Source organism: Sminthopsis crassicaudata, chromosome 3 (genome assembly GCF_048593235.1).
Source record: "Sminthopsis crassicaudata isolate SCR6 chromosome 3, ASM4859323v1, whole genome shotgun sequence".
Taxonomy (NCBI): Eukaryota; Metazoa; Chordata; class Mammalia; order Dasyuromorphia; family Dasyuridae; genus Sminthopsis; species Sminthopsis crassicaudata.
The window spans coordinates 227265389-227284505 of record NC_133619.1 but is presented as its reverse complement, the minus strand read 5'-3'; the positions used below and the strand labels follow the sequence as shown (position 1 = coordinate 227284505).

At 39.1% G+C, this 19117-nt stretch overlaps 1 protein-coding gene across 4 annotated transcripts; it reads left to right on the top strand.

Moving 5' to 3' along the window:
* Positions 1–14771: 14771 nt before the first annotated feature.
* Positions 14772–17431, top strand: PRR30 (proline rich 30). 4 transcript variants are annotated; one of them, XM_074300166.1, is made up of 4 exons: positions 14772–14946; positions 15158–15212; positions 15342–15485; positions 15678–17431. In XM_074300166.1, exon 4 carries the CDS (start codon positions 15688–15690, stop codon positions 17185–17187), a length of 1500 nt encoding a protein of 499 aa, XP_074156267.1. In that variant the 5' UTR covers positions 14772–14946; positions 15158–15212; positions 15342–15485; positions 15678–15687; the 3' UTR covers positions 17188–17431. The 4 variants fall into 4 exon arrangements, with proteins under 4 accessions (XP_074156267.1, XP_074156266.1, XP_074156268.1 ...); XM_074300165.1 differs by having other exon boundaries at positions 14776–14946; positions 15428–15485; XM_074300167.1 differs by having other exon boundaries at positions 14904–15042; positions 15428–15485.
* The last annotated feature ends 1686 nt before the right edge of the window (positions 17432–19117 follow it).

Below are 19117 nucleotides of genomic sequence, written 5' to 3'. Positions count from 1 at the left end.
TATGGCAGCAGATAAAGCCTTGTTATTGGTTGCTACCCCTGATACAACAATGGCTGCAGCCCACGCCTCCCTTTCACTTTTGTTATAGTCTACCAAGAGACAGGCATTAACCAGGTCTTCTAAAGGAGCCTCAGTAGGAAGGGAGGCAGAGGCAGCTCAGCAATCTTTATTCATCCCCTCCAGTATTAATCTCAGGAGCAATAAGTGTGTACTGGGATCAGTGCTCAATAATTTATCACACATACTTTTAACTGGAGCTATAAAGTCAGGGAAGCTCTCATTTGGCTTTTGTTTAAGCCCATTTAGTTTTGGGTAAGCAGATCTGGGGGTTCTAAAGCCTTCCAAGCTTTAATATAACAAGACTCTGTGACCACAAAAATATTCATCTCTGACTGTAGCTGCATTTTTGTAGTGCCATGCTCATTCAACTCCAATAAAGCCTTTTTTTCTATATTCTATATGAGAATCTAGCTGAGGGTGTTCTTTCAGCCAATTTCCTACCTCTTTAGCCCACAAAGCTTCCTAGATCACCCGTTGCCCAGAGGTCAGACAAGCATCCGCCACAGCTTTCCAATCATTAGGAATAGAAGTTGTTGCCCTGTGACTTGATCCAACAGCTGAATAACATAGGGGGAATTAGGGGGTTGCCACAAACATTCTTGCACATACAGGTCCCTTTCCCTTCTTTAATATCTCTTTGGGATATAAGCCCAATAGCAGCAATGCTGGGTCAAAGGGTATGCACAGTTTGATAACTTTTTGAGCATAGTTCCAAATTGCTCTCCAGAATGATTGGATCCATTCCTAGATCCACCATCAGTACACATATATTTTGAAGAAAAGCTATTTTTATAAATAGAGAGCCACCATAGTCCTGCAGTTCATCTGTGAGAACCATGGGGATCCTGAAGGTTCACACAGAAGAAAATGAGGCAATGAGCTAATAGAAGGAGGTCTATCATGAGCAAGTAGTATCACAAAAAGGACAAAACAAGAGAATGGGAAATGTGGCAAGATTTTATGTGTAGGAGGGTAAGTAGGGTCTACCTTTTTTGCCCATGAAAGCCTTCCCATGCACAGGGAGCAGAAAAACAATGCATTCAGACTGGGATTCTTTGCCAGAGTGCATCAATCACATAAAACTTTAGAAAATGGACTCTTTGACTTGTTTTGTTGATGATGTGCAAATCTCTATTTTGCAGTAATTGGGATCAGCACCCTATGGAGAAGCTAAGATTCAAATGTGGAGCAGAAATGAAAATTGCCTACCACAGATATGGGAACCAGAATTAAAGAAGCAAATTCCAATTAACCAGAGATCACCTATTCCAAAGCATGGAGGAATGGTGAACAGAGACACATATCAAGACTGTCTTTGCATTCTTTAAAATTCAGAAGTTCCTAATACATTGTTGGTAGTGATATAACTGACTCAATTCTGGAAAACAATTTGGAACTATACCTAAAAAGCTATAAAACTTTGATTTAACAGTGTCACTATTGGATCTATATCTCAAATAAATCATCAAAAAGGGAAAAATACTTACATGTACAAAAACATTTATAACTTTTTTTTTGTGGTGGTAGAGAATTGGAAATTGAGAGGATGCCAAAAAATAGGGAATAGCTGAATAACTTGTGGCATATGAATGTAATGAAATATTATTGTTCTATAAGAAACGATAAGCAGCAGAAACTGGAAACTATGTGGAGCCCATCAATTGGAGATTGGCTGAATAAATTGTGGTATATGAATATTATGGAATATTATTGTTCTGTAAGAAATGACCAACAGGATGATTTCAGAAAGGCCTGGAGAGACTTACATGAACCGATGCTGAGTGAAATGAGCAGGACCAGGAGATCATTGTATACTTCAACAACAATACTATAAGATGATCAATTCTGATGGACGTGGCCCTCTTCAACAATGAGATGAACCAAATCAGTTCCAATACAGCATTAATGAACTGAACCAGCCACACCCAGCGAAAGAACTCAGGGAGATGACTATGAACCACTACATAGAATTCCCAGACCCCCTATTTTTGTCCACCTGCATTTTTTATTTCCTTCACAGGCTAATTGTACACTATTTCAAAACCCGATTCTGTACAGCAAAACAACTGTTTGGATATGTATATATATATATATATTGTACTTAACTTATACTGCAACATATTTAACATGTATTGATCAACCTGTCATCTGAGGGGGGAGGAGGGAAGGAGGGGAAAAATTAGAACAAAAGGTTTGGCAATTATCAATGCTGTAAAATTGCCCATGCATAAATCTGGTAAATAAAAACTATAATTAATAAGAAAAAAATAAAAGAAATGATAAGCCGGCTGATTTCAGAAAAACGTAGAAAGATTTACATGAATTGATGCTGAATGAGCATCATTGCACAATGAGCATTGTGAGCAGAATGAGAACATTGTACACAGTAACAACAATATTGTGTGTGATGATCAACTATGATAAACTTAGCTCTTTTCAGTAAGACAATCCAAGACAATAACAACAAACTTGGATGCTATCCTCATCTAGAGAGGGAACTGTGGAAACTGAAACAGATTGAAGTATACTATTTTCATACCATTTCAATTTTTAAAATTTACTTTTTGTTTTTTTTCTTTCTCATGGTTTTTATTTTTTTTTGTTTTGATTCTTCTTTTACATGACTAATTTGGAAATATGTTATATATGATTGTACTTGGATTGATTGCTGTCTTGGGAAGGATGGAGGGAGATGAAAATCTTTAGAACTTAAAAGTCTTACAAAAATGAATGCTGTAGGTGGTGGATAGAGCACCGACCCTCAAATCAGGAGGACCAGAGTTCAAATCCCTCCTCAGACACTTAACACCTCTGAGCTGTGTGACCCTGGGCAAGTCATTTAACCCAATTGCTTCAGCAAAAAAAGAAGAAAAAAAAAAGAATATTGCAAACTAACTTTACATATGGTTGGAAAAAATAATTTTAAGAAATTAACTAAAAAAACAAACAAACAAACCAGAGGTCCATCTTGGATAAAAGAACTATATACACAATCCTTCCTTTTTGTTTTTTCCCATGACATGAGGGAAAAAGGAGTTTGTAGTTTGTGGTCAGGAAAAGTTTGGAGAGAACAGGAAATGGATTCTCAGATACTCCAGGCAAAAGTACCTGATTTCTTTCTTTTCTATTTTCTTCTATGTATTAATAAATTAAGCAGCCACAGAACATTGTTTGCCTGAGCCTAATAATTGTGTGGATTCAAGGTGAGAAAATGGAAAGTCCTATCAGATTCAGCATGGAGGTTGAATCAGCCTTTTTGGTTTTGTAATTTTTCAATAATTCTGAGCAATATTTTACATCGATTCTTAGACTAAAATTCAGAACCCAGTAGAAGTCAAGAACAGTCTGAGAACTGGGGCTTAGTGCTCTCTGATGTTCAATGAGGGAACTGCAGCCTTTTAGGCAGACTTTTCTACAGGTGTCAGTACTACTCTTAAAGAGACCACTTGACTGATCCAGCTTTGGGAAGATTACCACCTGGTGGAGAAATTAAATATTGCACCTTCATGGATAGTTACTGAAGTGACCCCCTACTTTCTTGTAAGTTTTAACTACACCATCCCATTTGGGTGATTAAACAACTAATGTAGGTCCTAAATTTCACAAGCAGGCACTCACCAAGTTGTCATCCACATCCTGTAATAGTGTCATATATGAGGATTCATCTGAGATAATCTGAGGTTCTCCTTGGTGATATACAGAAAGAACAAATGTGGATGCTTATCTTAGTGTTTTTTATGATTCTGAATGATTAGTTGAATTTTGTTTTTGATGATTTGCTTTTCAGAGGTATATTCTTTCAGTTTTAAATTTTGTACTATTTTCTTTTCTAGAACTTTTTCTAGTTCCTGTGCACTTTTTATATTTATTTTTAATTTTCCCCATAGCATTTGTATCTCTCACAAATTAATCCACCATAATTTCATAAGGTCATAAGGTTTTTAATCAGAAGTGCTTGAAAGTTTCTTATTCTATTAAAGGTTTGTTTTCCCTTTGGAGGAAAGGTTTGAGATTGTATATGTATGTGTGCATTTGAGTATTCCAGTATTTTTAGCAGAAGCTACCAAGATATGTGAACTTGACTGTGATCCCTTGGTTCTTGAATTGCTTCTTTCTAATTGTTAAGAATATGGTTTCCTTGACGTGGAAGTTCTGGATCTTGATTGTGAAATCTCTGAGACTTTATACTTTTAGGTTTTTTTCCCCAGGAGACGATCAGTGGACTATTTTTATCTTCATTGTACTCTTTGGTTCTATCAGATCTGGACAATTTTTCACTTAATTTCTTACAATATAAGATCTAGGCTTTTTGGGGGGGGTCATAGTTTTCAGGGGGTCCAATGATTTTTTTAGATTGATAAGAGATTTATTGTAGGGATTGGAAGTAAGGTTAAAGTCTAGTTAGTAAAAAGTGTTAGATAAAGAGAGAAGTACACCAGAAGTGGTAGACAGAGAGTCTGTGATGCAAAGCATGGTGCTAGCATGTTTCGACCCTCTGCCGGGTCCAATGATTTTTAAAATTATTCCTCTTTGACCTTTCTTATAGATCAGTTGGGGGTTTTGGTGGCTAAACACTACATTTTCTATTGTTTCAATATTTTGATTTTGTTCTAATATTGCTATCTCATGGGATAAATGATTTGTCATATCATTTCAGGGATTTTGTTACTCTGGTGAGGTTTACTACTTTATCTTCTGAGCAGGGTTTCTTAAACTTTTTCTCCTTTAGATGCCTTTTTGACCAAGAACATTTTATAGCACCCTGGGCATATAGGTATAAATTAAACATTTGCTGATAATAAACCATAATTTTGTGATCCCAGCATTCAGTTATACAAGATCCTATATGAGGTTGAGAACCACAGTTTAAGAAGCTGAATTTTAAGCTATTTAGTTCTCTTCTAATATTTTCCTTCAGAGCTTTTATTTCCTTTTTAATATTTCATTTCTTCTAGGTATTGATGGAGTCCCTGTGGAAAATACTTTCTCCTTTTTTGAGTACTTATTCTCTCCTCTTTGGGAATCTCTAGATCTACAATAATTTAAAAATACTAGTTGTTTAATTTACTCATCTCTTGAGATTTTTAGTTCCTGAAACTGAGACTTTGTTCCAGGATTAGATTCTAACTTTTGGATGGAAGGAATGATGGCCTTGTTTGACCACATCTCAGGTCTTCTGGCTTCATGTGCTGACCAATTCCTGGAGTTGGGCTCTCTTGGATCATCTAAGTTCAGAGCACTGGATTTCTAAAAATGTCTTCTATGATATCTTGGGGTTCAATGCTAGGGATCTCTGAGCCTCCAGGCACATGGCTGTTATGGTCACTTCTATAATCCCCATCCTACACTTCTAAGACCATCACCCTGAAGCTTTTAGACCATTTCAGGACTTACTGACCTGGAGATTTTTTCTGACCTTCTTGCTTCTAGAATCAAAGCCTCATTGGCTGATTTGGCCCACCCTGGCAGTGACTTTGCTGAAAGGCTCCTTTCTTATTGACCATAGGCTGGGGTTTTTTTGGATGCAGTTCTGGGATAGAAGTCACTTACTATAATTCCTCAATAGATTTCTTCATTATTATTCAGTCTGATGTGAACATGTTTTTTACTGATGAAAGTATGGAAGAGCTGGGTGGTCTGCCTCTTCTTGGGGCAGCTATCTTTAGTCCCTTAGCTTCTTTCAAAGCTTCAGTCATGTCTGACTCTTCATGACCCCATTTGGAATTTTCTTGGCAAACATATTAGAGTGGTTTTTCATTTCCTTCTCCTGCTCATTTTACAGATGAGGAAACTAAGGCAAAAAGGGTACAGTGACTTGCCCAGGAGTGTCTAAGGACAAATAAAACTTAGATCATCTTCCTGATTCCAAACCCAACATTTTTTTTAATTAAAGCTTTTTATTTACAAAGCATATATATGGGTAATTTTTCCAGCATTGACCCTTGCAAAACCTTTTGTTCCAAATTATTCCTTCCTCACTACCCCCTCCCCTAGCTGGCAGGTAGTCCAATACATGTTAAATATGTTGAAATACATGTTAGATCCACTATATACATATTTATAGTTATCTTGTTACAGCACTAGAAAAATCAGATCAAGAAGGAAGAAAAAGAAAAACTAAGAAAACAAAATGCAAGCAAATAAAGTGAGAATGCTATGTTGTGTTCCATACTCAGCTCCCACTATTCCTCTTCATCACTGATCAGTGGAACTGGTTTGAAAACTCTCATTGTTGAAGAGAGCCATGCCTATCAGATTTGATCATCATATAGTCATCTTGTTGCCGCGTGTAATGATGATCTGGTACTGCTCATTTTACTCATCATCAGTTCATGTAAGTCTCTCCAGACCTTTCTGAAATCATCCTGCTGGTAATTTCTTATAGAACAATAATATTCCATAACATTCATATACCACAATTTATTCAATCATTCTCCAATTGATGGACATCCACTCAGTTTTCATTCAGTTGTTTCTAGCCACTACAAAGAAGGCTGCCACAAACATTTTTGTATATGTGGGTATCCTTCCCTCCTTTAAGATCTCTTCGGGATATAAGCCCAGTAGTAACACTGCCGGATCAAAGGGTTTGCAGAGTTTGATAACTTTTTGAGCATAGTTCCAAATCGCTCTCCAGATGGTTGGATCCCTTCATAGTTCCAACAACAACATATCAGTGTCCCAGTTTTTCCACATCACCTCCAATATTCATCATTATCTTTTCCTGTCATCTTAGCCAATCTGACAGGTATGTAGTGGTATCTCAGAGTTGTTTTAATTTGCATTTCTCTGATCAATAGTGATTTGGAGCATCTTTTCATGTGGCTAAAAATAGTTTCAATTTCTTCATGTGAAAATTGTCTGTTCATATCCTTTTACCATTTATCAGAGAATGGTTTGAATTATTATAAATTTGAGTCAATTCTCTATTTTAGATATTTTATAAATGAGATCTTTATCAGAACCTTTGGATATAGAAATGTTTTCCCAGTTTATTATTTCCCTTCTAATCTTGCCTGCATTAGTTTTGTTTGTACAAAAAAACTTTCTAACTTAACCAAATGATCTATTTTGTGATCAATAATGATCTCTAGTTCTTTGGTCACAAATTCCTTCCTCCTCCACAAGTCTGAGAGGTAAACTATCCTATATACTTCTAATTTATTTATAATATCATTATGTTTCAACCTTATCTTGATATACAGTGTTAGATGTAGTTCTATGCCTACTTTCTGCCATACTAGTTTCCAGTTTTCCCAGCAGTTTTTGTCAAATAGTGAATTCTTATCCCAAAAGCTGGGGCCTTTGGCAAACCCAACTTTCTATCTGCTATAGCACCCAGCAGAACAGTTTCTTAAAAGACTTTTTCTAATCTTGCAGGTTATTAGCATTCTCTTCTGCTTGAAATTATTTTGTTATTTATATTTTTTGTTTTTATTTTTATATTTATTATATTTAATTATTACTTGCTAATGTACATGTCTTATTTCTTTGGAGGAATGTTGTAAACTCCTAGAGGCAGAGACCATTTTGTTTTTGTCTTTGTAGTCAAGCCATTTAGTGCCTAACACTTTAATTTGTTATATAGCTCAGGGCCTTGGGAGGTTTTAGGACTCACACAGGAAAAAAAAAATTGATCTTGGGAATTGAGCCCAAATTTTTCTTTCATTTTACTTACTATAATTTACTTCAGGAAAATTTTTATATGGGAATGGATGTTTCACTCTCCCCACCAATACATTACCAATTTCTCTCTTTTAGAAATATGAAGAAAGTATTTTAAATTTATTCTAGAATGAAGCCTTTGAACTAATATTGAAGAAAAAGATTTATCACTCTTTACTAATTATCCCCCTTCTTCCCCCTCCCCTTCCCGCCATGTCTCCTATCTCTCCTCCCAGATTAATTCAAGGACTTTTCCCTGAAATAATTAGGGTTGGGACCAGATAGAGCAAGTGACCCTAAATAAAGTGTGCTACAACTAAAAGGAAAAAGTTTCTGATTATATCAGTTGATGGAAATATATTTGTCTATATTTGACTAGTTAGAAAGACAAATCTTTGAAGGCAGTGGTCAAAAAGGGTTTGAAAATTTTTGAAAAACGATTCTCCAAACATTGCACAACAAGATTATGTAATGATCATCTGTGATAGACTTGGTTCTTTTCAACAGTGAGGTGATTCAAGGCAATTCCAAAATAGACTTGTAATGGAAAATGCTATCCACACATCCAGAGTGAGAATTAGAAGACTGAATGTGGATCAAAACATATAGTATATTTATCTTTTTATTGTTGGTTGTTTTTTTTTTTCCTTTTCTCATTTTTTCCCCCTCTTGATCTGATTTTTTTTTTTTTTTTTTTTTTGCTCAGCATAATGAATATGGAAATGTGTTTGAAAAAATACATATTTAATCTATATTTGATTGCTTGCTATCTTGGGAGAGGTAAGGGGGGAGAGAGGGAGAAAACTCTGGAACAAAAAAGTTTTGAATAGGTGAATGTTGAAAACTATCTTTGCATGTATTTAGAAAAACAAAATACTATTAAAATTTTGTAAATGATTCTTCAGGGGGCAGCTAGGTGGCGCAGTGGATAGAGCACCAGCCTTGAATTCAGGAGGACCTGAGTTCAAAAGTGATCTCAGACACTTAACACTTCCTAGCTGTGTGACCCTGGGCAAGTCACTTAACCCCAGCCTGGGGGGGGAGGGGGGAGGAATGATTCTTCAAAGATATATTGAAAGTTGTGAATATCATTCTGTTTGATGAAGCAAACTGTGCCTTGCAACCACTACCTGAACACTAGTTCCTAACTTAATTCTGACTTGAAAGATTCTTTATTTAAGAATCTAATGAATTGTGACTTCTAAATGACTTGTATTAAAAAGAAGTCTGAGGGCATGAGTTTATTTTTTTTATTAAAGCTTTTTACTTTCAAAACATATGAATGGGTAATTTTTCAACACTGATCCCTGCAAAACCTTGTGTTCCAAATTTTCCTCTCCTTTCCCCTATCTCTTTCTGTAGATGGCAAGTAGTCCAATATATATTATACAAGTGAAAATATATGTTAAATCCAAACATGTAAATATATTTATACAATTATCTTGCTACACAAGTAAAATCAGATCAAAAAGGAAAAAAATGAGTAAGAAAACAAAATGCAAGCAAACAACAGAGTGAGAATGCTATGCTGTGGTCCACACTCAGTTCCCACAGTTCTCTCTCTGTGTGCAGATGGCTCTCTTCATCAGAAGACCACTGTAATTGGCCTCAGTCATCTCAATTGTTGAGAAGAGCCACATCCATTAGAATTGATCATTTTATAATATTGCTGTTGCCATGTACAATCGTCTCCTGGTTCTGCTCATTTCATTTAGCATTAGTTCATGCAAGTCTTTCCAAGATTCTCTGAAATTGTCCTGCTGATTGTTTTTTTTTTTTTATAGAGCAATAATATTCCATAACATTCATATATCATAACTTATTCCGCCATTCTCCAACTGATGGGCATCCATTCAGTTTCCAGTTTTTGGCCACTACAAAAAGGGCTGCCACAAACATTTTTGCACATGTGGGTCCCTGTCCTTCCTTTAGGATCTCTCTGGGATATAAGCCCAGTAGTAACACTTCTGAATCAAAGGGTATGCACAGTTTGATAACTTTTTGAATATAGTTCCAAATTTTTCTCCAGAATGGTTGGATCATTTCCACTCCACTCCACCAACAATGTATCAGTGTCCCAGTTTCCCCACATCCCCTCCAATATTTGTCCTTTTCTTTTCCTGTCATCTTAGCCAATCTGACAGGTGTGTAGTGGTATCTCAGAGTTGTCTTAATTTGCATTTCATTGATCAGTAACAATTTAGAGCACCTTCTCATGTGATTAGAAATAGTTTTAATTTCTTCGTCTGAAAATTGCCTGTTCATATCCTTTGACCATTTATCAGATGAAGAATTTAAAACTATCTACAGTTATATGAAAAAAAATGCTCTAAATCACTACTGATTAATGAAATGCAAATTAAAACAACTCTGAGATACCACCTCACCTCTCAGATTGGCTTAGATGATATGAAAAGATAATGATAAATGTTGTAGGGTATGTGGGAAAACTGGGACACTGATGCATTGTTGGTAGAGTTATGAAATGATCCAATCACTCTGGAAAGCAATTTGGAACTATGCCCAAAGGGCTGTAAAACTCTGCTTACTTATCCTTTGTTCCAATTATCTTTGCATGTATTTTGAAAAATAATATGCTATTATAAATAAATGATTCTCTTTCTTAAGTAGTTATTTTATTTTTTCCAATTACATGTAAAGATAGTTTTAAACATTCATTTTTAGAATAACATTTTGAGTTCCATTTTTTCCTCTCTCCTTCCCTTAACTCCTTTCTTCCTAAGATGGCAAACAATCTGATATAGGTTATCTATGCACAATTAATTTATTTATTTATAATATAATAAATTTATTTTTCTATATATAAAAATAAATTTATATAATAAACAAAATATTATTTTTATTTTCCCCAATGTAAAAATTTTTTTGTTATACATGTACTTTTTACATATTTCCTTATGAATCATCTTAGGAGGGAAAAATTAATATAAAAGGGGGAAAACCACAAGGGAAAAAAAGATGAAAATACTATGTTGTGATTCATGTTAAGTCCCCACAGACCTATTTCTGGATGTGGATGGCTCCTTCCATCACAAGACTATTGGAATTGCCCTAAACTACCTCAATGTTGAAAAGAGCCAAGTCCATCACAGTTGACTATCATATAATCTTGTTGTCGCTGTTTTATCTTGGTCCTACTCACTTCACTTAACATCATTTCATGTAAGTCTCTCCAGGCTTTTCTGAAATCAGCCTGCTCATCATTTCTTATAGAACAATAATATAGTGAAAAAATTTAAAGAATGATGAAAAAAAAGATAATAGCCTTGTTGCTCACTCCTCATCACTACTCTGTCTCTTTTACTGAAAAGTGGAACCCAAAACTTCTCCATTTAAAGCAGGGCACAGGACTGACATTTCCACTCAGCTGCACTGATTTCAGACTTCTTTGACTTTTCTGCTCCTGCACCATGTACCTCCTTCTCCCTTCTGTTTCTCAAATTTGTGTGTGTGATTAGATTTTTAAGTTCCTTTAAGGCAAGAATTTTTTTTTTTCATATAGATACTTGTTATCTCAAATGCCTGTGTCTAAAAATAGTAGGTACTTAATAAATTACTTGACTATTGACTGATTCTCTATATAGGCAACCAGATGTCACTTCTAACTAAAATTACCATTAAAGTCTCTGGGAGGGATTGAAAGAAGAAATCCTTCCCCCCTTCAATTCACTCCAGAAGAAAGCAGAAGAGAGAAATAAAGAGGGAATAATAAGAGGGGCTAAGTTGATTGTTTTCTGGCTGTTAAAGACCACAAAAAGGGTAGCTCCTCCATAAGCATCTCTTTTCTTTAGTCATATTACAACTCATCGCTAGGTTTTTCCAGAATGGAAAACAGAGTCCCAGCTGTCACACATACACTCAAAGTATCAAATGGTCATCTGGTACAGGATAGTCTTTGCTTCACCTCACAGGAAATGATAAAGATGAAAAGGAGTAACAAATGCCCAGTCTTCAGGAGTTCCTATATTCACCCAGCAAGGAGTCAGTGGGTACATCCAAGTTGCAAGAGAAATGCCTGTCATACACCTCCAAAAAAAAAGGCCTGTATCCAGATAATGTGTTAGGTTTACTGGGGAACTCATCAAGGACTCACCTGGGCAACCAGTCTTATAGCTGATCAGTCCTGCAGAGTGAGTCATACTGACACAATGAATCACAGGATGTTAAAGCTAGAGGAGATCAGTGCGATCTAGTCCAATTCCCTCATTTTATTGATAAGGAAACTGAAACATAAAAGAGATGAAGTGGTTTGATGGCTATCTTGGGACTAGATCCCAAATCTCCTATTTTTCCTTTATACCAGGCCATTTTCTTAAAAATCTTAGTAAGATGAAAATGCTGGATGAAAGTGAAAAGATTCATGACCTGGAATCAAATACTGGCTCCACCACATTAAAGAGCCAACAATTTTCCCCAACCCCTCAAGCAACTTCCCCAATTCTAGGTCTGTTTCCTTTTTCTAAGGGTGTAGAATTATTCAGTCTTCTACCACCCTCTGTTTCCAAACCCTATGATAACATTTATTCTTGTAAAGTTTTATCTTGTAAATTTGACCAGCATGTCAAGATCTTTTAAATTCTGTCAACCAGTATATTAGCTATCCCTCTCAGACTTATTTCAAATGTGAATGTGAAAAGCATGACAGCTCTGGGCTTCTATGTTTGAAATGGACTTTCTCCCTGCTGGAGTCTAAATTTACTCAAAGCTCAACTTTCCTCTAGGGAAGCCTGCATTGTATTCTTTTGCCATTAGTGCTCCTCTCCTTTCTCCTCAGATGATCATATATATAAATTGACATAGGATTATAGGTTTAGAGTTAGAAGAAACTTTAAGAGGCCATCTAATCCAAATCCCTAATTTTATAGATGAAGAAACTATTGTCCATAAAAGTTATATTACTTGCCTAAAGTCTTGATTCCATTCTTTTTATTCTATCTCAGTACTTCACAGATAATGCTCATATTACTTTATTAGAAGGTAAGTTTTCTCTCTTCCAAGTTCCAGTACTGCATTACCAATTGCTGAATGCATGTCATTAAAACCTGGCTGTTCAAGAAACATCTCAAACCCCTAAACCCACCCCCTCTTCTGAACTTCTCCATTTCTGTTACATGGCAATTATCCAGGCTAGAAACTTCGGTGGCATCCCTGATTCCTGGTTTTCATGCATGCTACATATCTAGTTGCCAAGTCTTGGCATTTCTATCACCGTTTTTCTCCACTCAAAGTGGCTACCATGCAACTTCAGGCCTTCAGCGAGGCAGTGTATAAGAGTGCTGGGCCTGAAATAAGGAAGACTAGAATTCAAATCTTGCCTTGAACTAGCTGTGTGTTGCTGAGAAAGTCATTTAACTCATATCTACTTTGGTTTTCTCTACTGAAAAATGGGGATAATAATAGTATCTACCTCCCAGGGTTGCTGTGAGAAATAAATGAAAATACAGTCATTCTAAATGTTTATCCCAGTGCCTGGAACAAAGTAGGCATTTAATGCTTATCCTTTTCCTTCCATTCAGTGTCCAAATTCATGGCCTCTCCATCTCAAGTTCAATCTTATCCATCTTTTACAAAAGGGGCCAAAGTTCTATTTCTAAAATGTCAGCCTGAAAAAGTCATTCTGTACTTAACAAACTCAAGTACTTGGCTATTACTTCCAAAGTCAAACATGAGCCTTTTTATTGTTCCTCAAAGAGTGCATCCTTCCATCTATTCCTCTATACAGGCTGCCCCAAGCTAGGGTATACTCCCTCCTCACTTCCACTTCTTAGATTGCCTAATTCCCTTCAAGACTGCTCAAGCATCATCTTGGTCTCCCTAGCTTCAAGTACTATCATCTCCATCACCTTGCATGTGTTTCAGATGTACCTTTTTTTAGACATATTCCTTCCCCCAAAAGAAATATAGCTTCCTTAAGGACAGGGGCTGTTTCATTTTTCTTCATATCCTCTTGTTCAGTTGTTTTCAGTCACATCTGACTTTTTCCATCCCCATTTGGGGTTTTCTTGGCAAAGATCCTGGAGTGGTTTAACATTTCCTTCTCCAGTTCACTGGAAACTGAGGCAAACAGGTTAAGTGACTTGATCAGTAATAATATGTATCTGAGACTAGATTTGAACTCAGAAAGATGAGTCTTCCTGACTCCAGGCCCAGAACTCTATCCGCTATCCCACCAGATGCATTGAACTTGTATATTTGATGCCTGGCAAAGTAATAGACACATTGTAGGCATTTTATAAAAGCTCACTGACTGGCTAGTGTTCAACTTGTCTTTGTAGCTCCTGTCCCACACAGAGGAGACATTTAATCCTCAAAAGACTGTTAGTTTGGATTTATAATGCCACTGACTGATGCTGAACAGGACAAGAGTACAGGCAAACTCAAGGTACCCCAAGAGGTCTCCCTGAAGGCCTACTGTGAGGAGGAACTGTCATTCAGGGTTTTTTAACATGGAATCTGTGAACTTGTTTTTAAAAAATATTTTGAAAACTGGGTTTCAATATAATTGGTTTCCTTTGAAATGCTATGCATTTTATTTTATGCATCTAAAGTCATTCTTCTGAGGGATCTATGGGCTTTAACAGATAGCTAAAAGGGTTCATAATGCCAAAAAAAAAGTTACCTGTTAATTGTTTAGCTTCAGTCAGCTAACTGTGTCCAAGACTTTTTCTCTGACCTGTCTTTGGATAAAAAACAAATCTGTCAATAGTCTTACTAAAATTAGGGAACACTAAATATGGCATTTCCTGATTAACCCTGCAGTCTACATGCCAGGTAGTGGGACAGGACAAGAGAAGGAAGACTGCTGCTAGATCAGGTCCAGTTTGGAGTGAGGGGATCAGGCAGCCTGAGGGTACTGAACATAAGTGAAGAAGGATGCTGAAAACAATGCAGCAGTAACATAGAGGATTCTCCTGCTCCACAGATTTGTACAGGGCTGGCCCAGCTTGGGTTATTTATCCACCAGGGAGATCTCTGGGAGGAGTTGAGGCACCTCTGTGACATCAGCATGGCTGACTGTGACATCAGTGTGGAATTCCAGGTTAGAGCAACCCACCCGGCAGCGGGGGGGGCTGACAGCTCCTTATGGGGGCGGCGTTGCCGCCCCTTGGAGAAAGTCTGCCTTTCTTAGATGTCTCAATCCTGCTGGGTCCCCTGCTGTTTCTGCTTGTCCTGCTTGGGCTACTGAGCCATCTTAGCTGGGTGAGGGCAGTCAGTCAGGAAAGTTAGGAACAGGAAAGCAGTTGGGGTTTGGAGAGATGACAACTGGGGATAAGGAAAATAAAGATCTGTCAGAAGGTAGAGGGCACGAACTCAGTAGTTTTGAATGTACCTTAAATTAAGCTTGACCTAAGGGATCATAGGCTAAGGACAGGTGGTCTACAGCTATTAACTGAGCTCTTCTCTGGTTTAGATTCCCTCACTGCTGAACAATATTGTGAATCGGAGCTCAAGGAGTCCCCATCCAGGTAAGTCCCCATCAGTGTTAACTTTTTTTATTTCTTGTGTTAAGTCACTCTCCATGTCTTCTTTTTGGCTGATCCTATTTGTTGTACCCCACCTTTCCAATAAGGTCTCCCTGCTTTTCTTGTTCCCAGGTTTTTTATCCAAGCACTCCTACCTTCTCAGCCCACATCTACCTGATCACAAAGTTTCTGAACCAAGTCTGTGTCTGTCCTTACAGCTCCTGTAATCCCAAAGGTAGCTAGGAGGCCCAAACTCGTGGATTTGGGGACATCTTGGTGAGCAATGGCTAGTCCTCAGATATATCTGGGCTGGGTGTGGGAGGGAGGGAACTAAAACTCAGAGAAACTACAAATGAGACTGGGAGTGTCAGGAGAATAGCACTTGTCCTGTGAAGAGGAAAAAGAAAAGTGGATGTGTAGGTGCAGATTTGAAGATCACTAGGTCCTGGGTCTATGTCTTTTTGGCAGGTCCCAACGGATGAATTGTCCTTATCGTCGGCGGTACTCTATTCAGAAAGTCCCTGCTACCCCTCATATCCTAAGTGACAGCTCTGACTCTCGAGCTTCTGTACACCTCTTTCAAAGGCCAAAGTTAAAGAGAGAGAGAGCGCACCATCCAAAGCTTGGCCTCCTGGGGGGGGCGCAGCCCATGCCCCTCCAAGAACCCTGGTGCTACACATTGGGAGCAGTCCCCCTCTCTCTAGCCTGGCACCTGCTCCCATCCCCGACTCCCATTTTGCTTCATGTCCAACCCACCCTCCCTGTGACCTCACCGCTACAGAGCCCTGTGACTGCACCATTCAAGAACCCTCTGACCCCACCACTACAAAGCCCTAAGACCTTTCCACTACAGAGCCCTGTGACTCCAACACTACTTAGCCCTGAAGCCTGCAGTCTCCTGGGAAAAAACATTTCGGGCCCTCGACTGCACGGACAAGTCTACAGTCAGCCACAGCAGTCTTATTCTACTGTGATCCCATCCCCCTTGGTTTCCTTGCAACCACCTCCTCCTGAAACCAAGGAGATGGTGTCCAGGCACAACAACCAACTGGTACTACAGATCTCTCTGTCACAGTCACAACCTGGTATTGAGCTCCTCTTGGGCCCCACCCCCTGGTCCAACTCAGCTGCCCCAGCTCAGCTTCACCCCAATACCTACTCCCGGACATATTGCCAGGTCCCCCCCAAACGTCGCCTATCCCGGGCATTGTCCTCTCCCTGTCCTCATTCACAGCCCCCTAACTGTACCCCTTCTTTAAAAGGAAGTCTGTCCCCCTCTTCTGGTGGCCTGCAGGACTACCAAAGGAGAAGGGAAAGGCTTCGACAGCTTCGTAGTAGTACATCGGACCCCAGAATTGGGGGGAGATGTGTGCCATGCGGAACTGGACTTGGGGAGCAGGGGGGACCTGCAGCTCTGGCCCGGGACCTGGTGGCACTCCTTGGTCGCCGCCGCATTGCCAGGGACCTGCGGCTCCTGCTGCTACAGCGCCTGTGGCAGGGTTGTGCTGGGCCCGCTCCAGCCGTGGAGTATCCTATATGTTTGGTGTGCCGCAAACCAAGAGGGCCCTCCTGCCCGGCCCCCAGCCACTGGCCTGGGCCCCGGCTCCTTGCCTTCCCGCAACTGCTACCCTCCAGGGAAGGGCTAGCGTTGGGGTCTGGGCCGCTCCGCGTAGGCATCGGCTTCGGCCTGCACCTGCAACGGGATCAGGCTCAAGCCCTGGAACTTTTGCCCAAGAAAGAGATGGAGGAGCTGGAGTATCAGGTCGAGGCTACTTGTTTCAAGGAAGAAGGCTTCCCAGCCCCAGAGCCTCAATTCCCACCTTGCATCCCCTGCCCAGAGTCTCTACATCTGCTAGTCCCAGACCCTGGTCCTGCCTCCCCAGAACCCAGCCTTTTTCCTCCAGCCTATGCGCCCACACGGCCAGAGGCCCCCTGCCACACTTCATCTCCAAGCAAGAACCTGGGCGCATCTGCCTAGGAACAGCCCGGGCCCCATTCCCCCTATTCCGCCCCAGGCCCCAAAGTGCTGGGAGCCCAAGAGACACCCTGAAGGGATGGCTGGGAGGGGTCCATGTCTACTCTCCATCCAGAAATCCTGGGAGTCCTTTATGGAGTCTGCTATCCCCAGGCTAAAAATGGCCAAAGGGCACTATAGAGTTTCCCTAATACCACCAGCCCTTGGCCCTCATTCTGTAGTCCACAATAAAGAGGATACTACAGAACCATGTGTGTATGTGTGAATGTATCAGCACGAGCAGTATTAGTATAAGCGCTCCACATCCCTTCTCTTTCCTCGTAAAGCATAATGACAATCTCTCCCAATTCCCAGAAGCTTAGTCATTTTCTCCAGTCAAGAGTACAAGTCCCAGCTACAGACGGTGAGCCGCAGGAAGGAAATACAGAATAACTACTCTCTCAGGGAGGGACTCTGAGAATTAGGTAAGGCAGTAAGATACAGTGGAAGGAGTATTGGATTTGCTATCAGGAAACCTAGTCACATCTCCCACATTCTGTGTGTATTGATCTGTGACTCTGGGCAATTCAGTAAACCTCTCAGCTTTAACTGCCCCTACCTCTCTCTTATAATTGTGAAGAAAATGTTTTGTAAATCTAAAGAGTGAGTTATTCCTGGTAGAAATAAGTCTATCAGAAATTCACAGTCCTTGCCAAAGAATACAATGTTATACAGGGTGTAGTAGAAAGTAATTAGACTTTCAAGTCAATTGGGAGAAACCTGGGTTCTAACATGAATTCTGGCTTTGGACTCAGAGGATGGGTTCAAATCTCGCTTCTGCCACTTCCTATCTGTATGTATGGCATTAAACAATTCACTTCTTTGAAGCTTAGGTTCTTCATCTATAAAAGGAAAAGATTGGATTAGACCAGAGCTTCTTAAACCTTCCACTCACAACGCCTTTTCACCTAAGACATTTTTATGTGACCCCAGATATTTAGGTGTATGAAACAAGTATATAAAACCAATCAAACATTTCCTGATGAAAAATCATAATTTCATAATCCCCCACATGACATCCAGTAAGAAGCTTTGAATTAGATGACTTGTGAAGTCCCTTATTGGTTTTAAATCTATGATCCTATAGCCTCATTTATGAAATTTATCAAGTATGTAATCCCTTAAACTGTCTGAACATCAATTCTCTCATTTACACAATGGAGATGGCATCAGAATTGGAGGGGACTTAAAAGACAATTTGCACCCAACTTCCCTCTACTGTATCCCTGACAAGTGATCACCGACCTCTGCAGCAGTGCTACTACTGGGCTTATATTCCAAAGAAATACTAAAGGGAAAGGGACCTGTGTGTGCCAAAATGTTTGTGGCAGCTCTTTTTGTAGTGGCTAGAAACTGGAAGATGAATGGATGTCCATCAATTGGAGAATGGTTGGGTAAATTATGGTATATGAAGGGTATGGAATATTATTGTTCTGTAAGAAATGACCAGCAGGAGGAATACAGAGAGGCTTGGAGAGACTTATATGAATTGATGCTGAGTGAAATAAGAACCAGGAGATCATTATACACTTCAGCAACGATACTGTATGAAGATGTATTCTGATGGAAGTGGATATCTTCAACATAAAGAGCTAATCCAGTTCCAATTGATCAATGATGGACAGAATCAGCTACACCCAGAGAAGGAACACTGGGAAATGAATGTAAACTGTTTGCATTTTTTGTTTTTTTTCCCAGGTTATTTTTACCTTCTGAATCCAATTCTCCCTATGAACAAGAGAACGGTTTGATTTTGCACACATATATTGTATCTAGGATATACTATAACATATTTAACATGTATAAGACTGTCTGCCATCTAGGGGAGGGGATGGAGAGAGGGAAGGGAAAATTCAGAACAGAAAGGAGTGCAAGGGATAATGTAAAAAATTAC

Excerpts from the sequence above, each read along its gene's own strand:
- PRR30 (XM_074300165.1), top strand. The coding sequence starts at position 14,830 with ATGGGGGCGGCGTTGCCGCCCCTTGGAGAAAGTCTGCCTTTCTTAGAT. Across the intron at positions 14,947-15,157 it reads TACTGAGCCATCTTAGCTGG|ATTCCCTCACTGCTGAACAA; the intron begins GTGAGGGCAGTC and ends TCTCTGGTTTAG. Across the intron at positions 15,486-15,677 it reads GTGGATTTGGGGACATCTTG|GTCCCAACGGATGAATTGTC; the intron begins GTGAGCAATGGC and ends TCTTTTTGGCAG.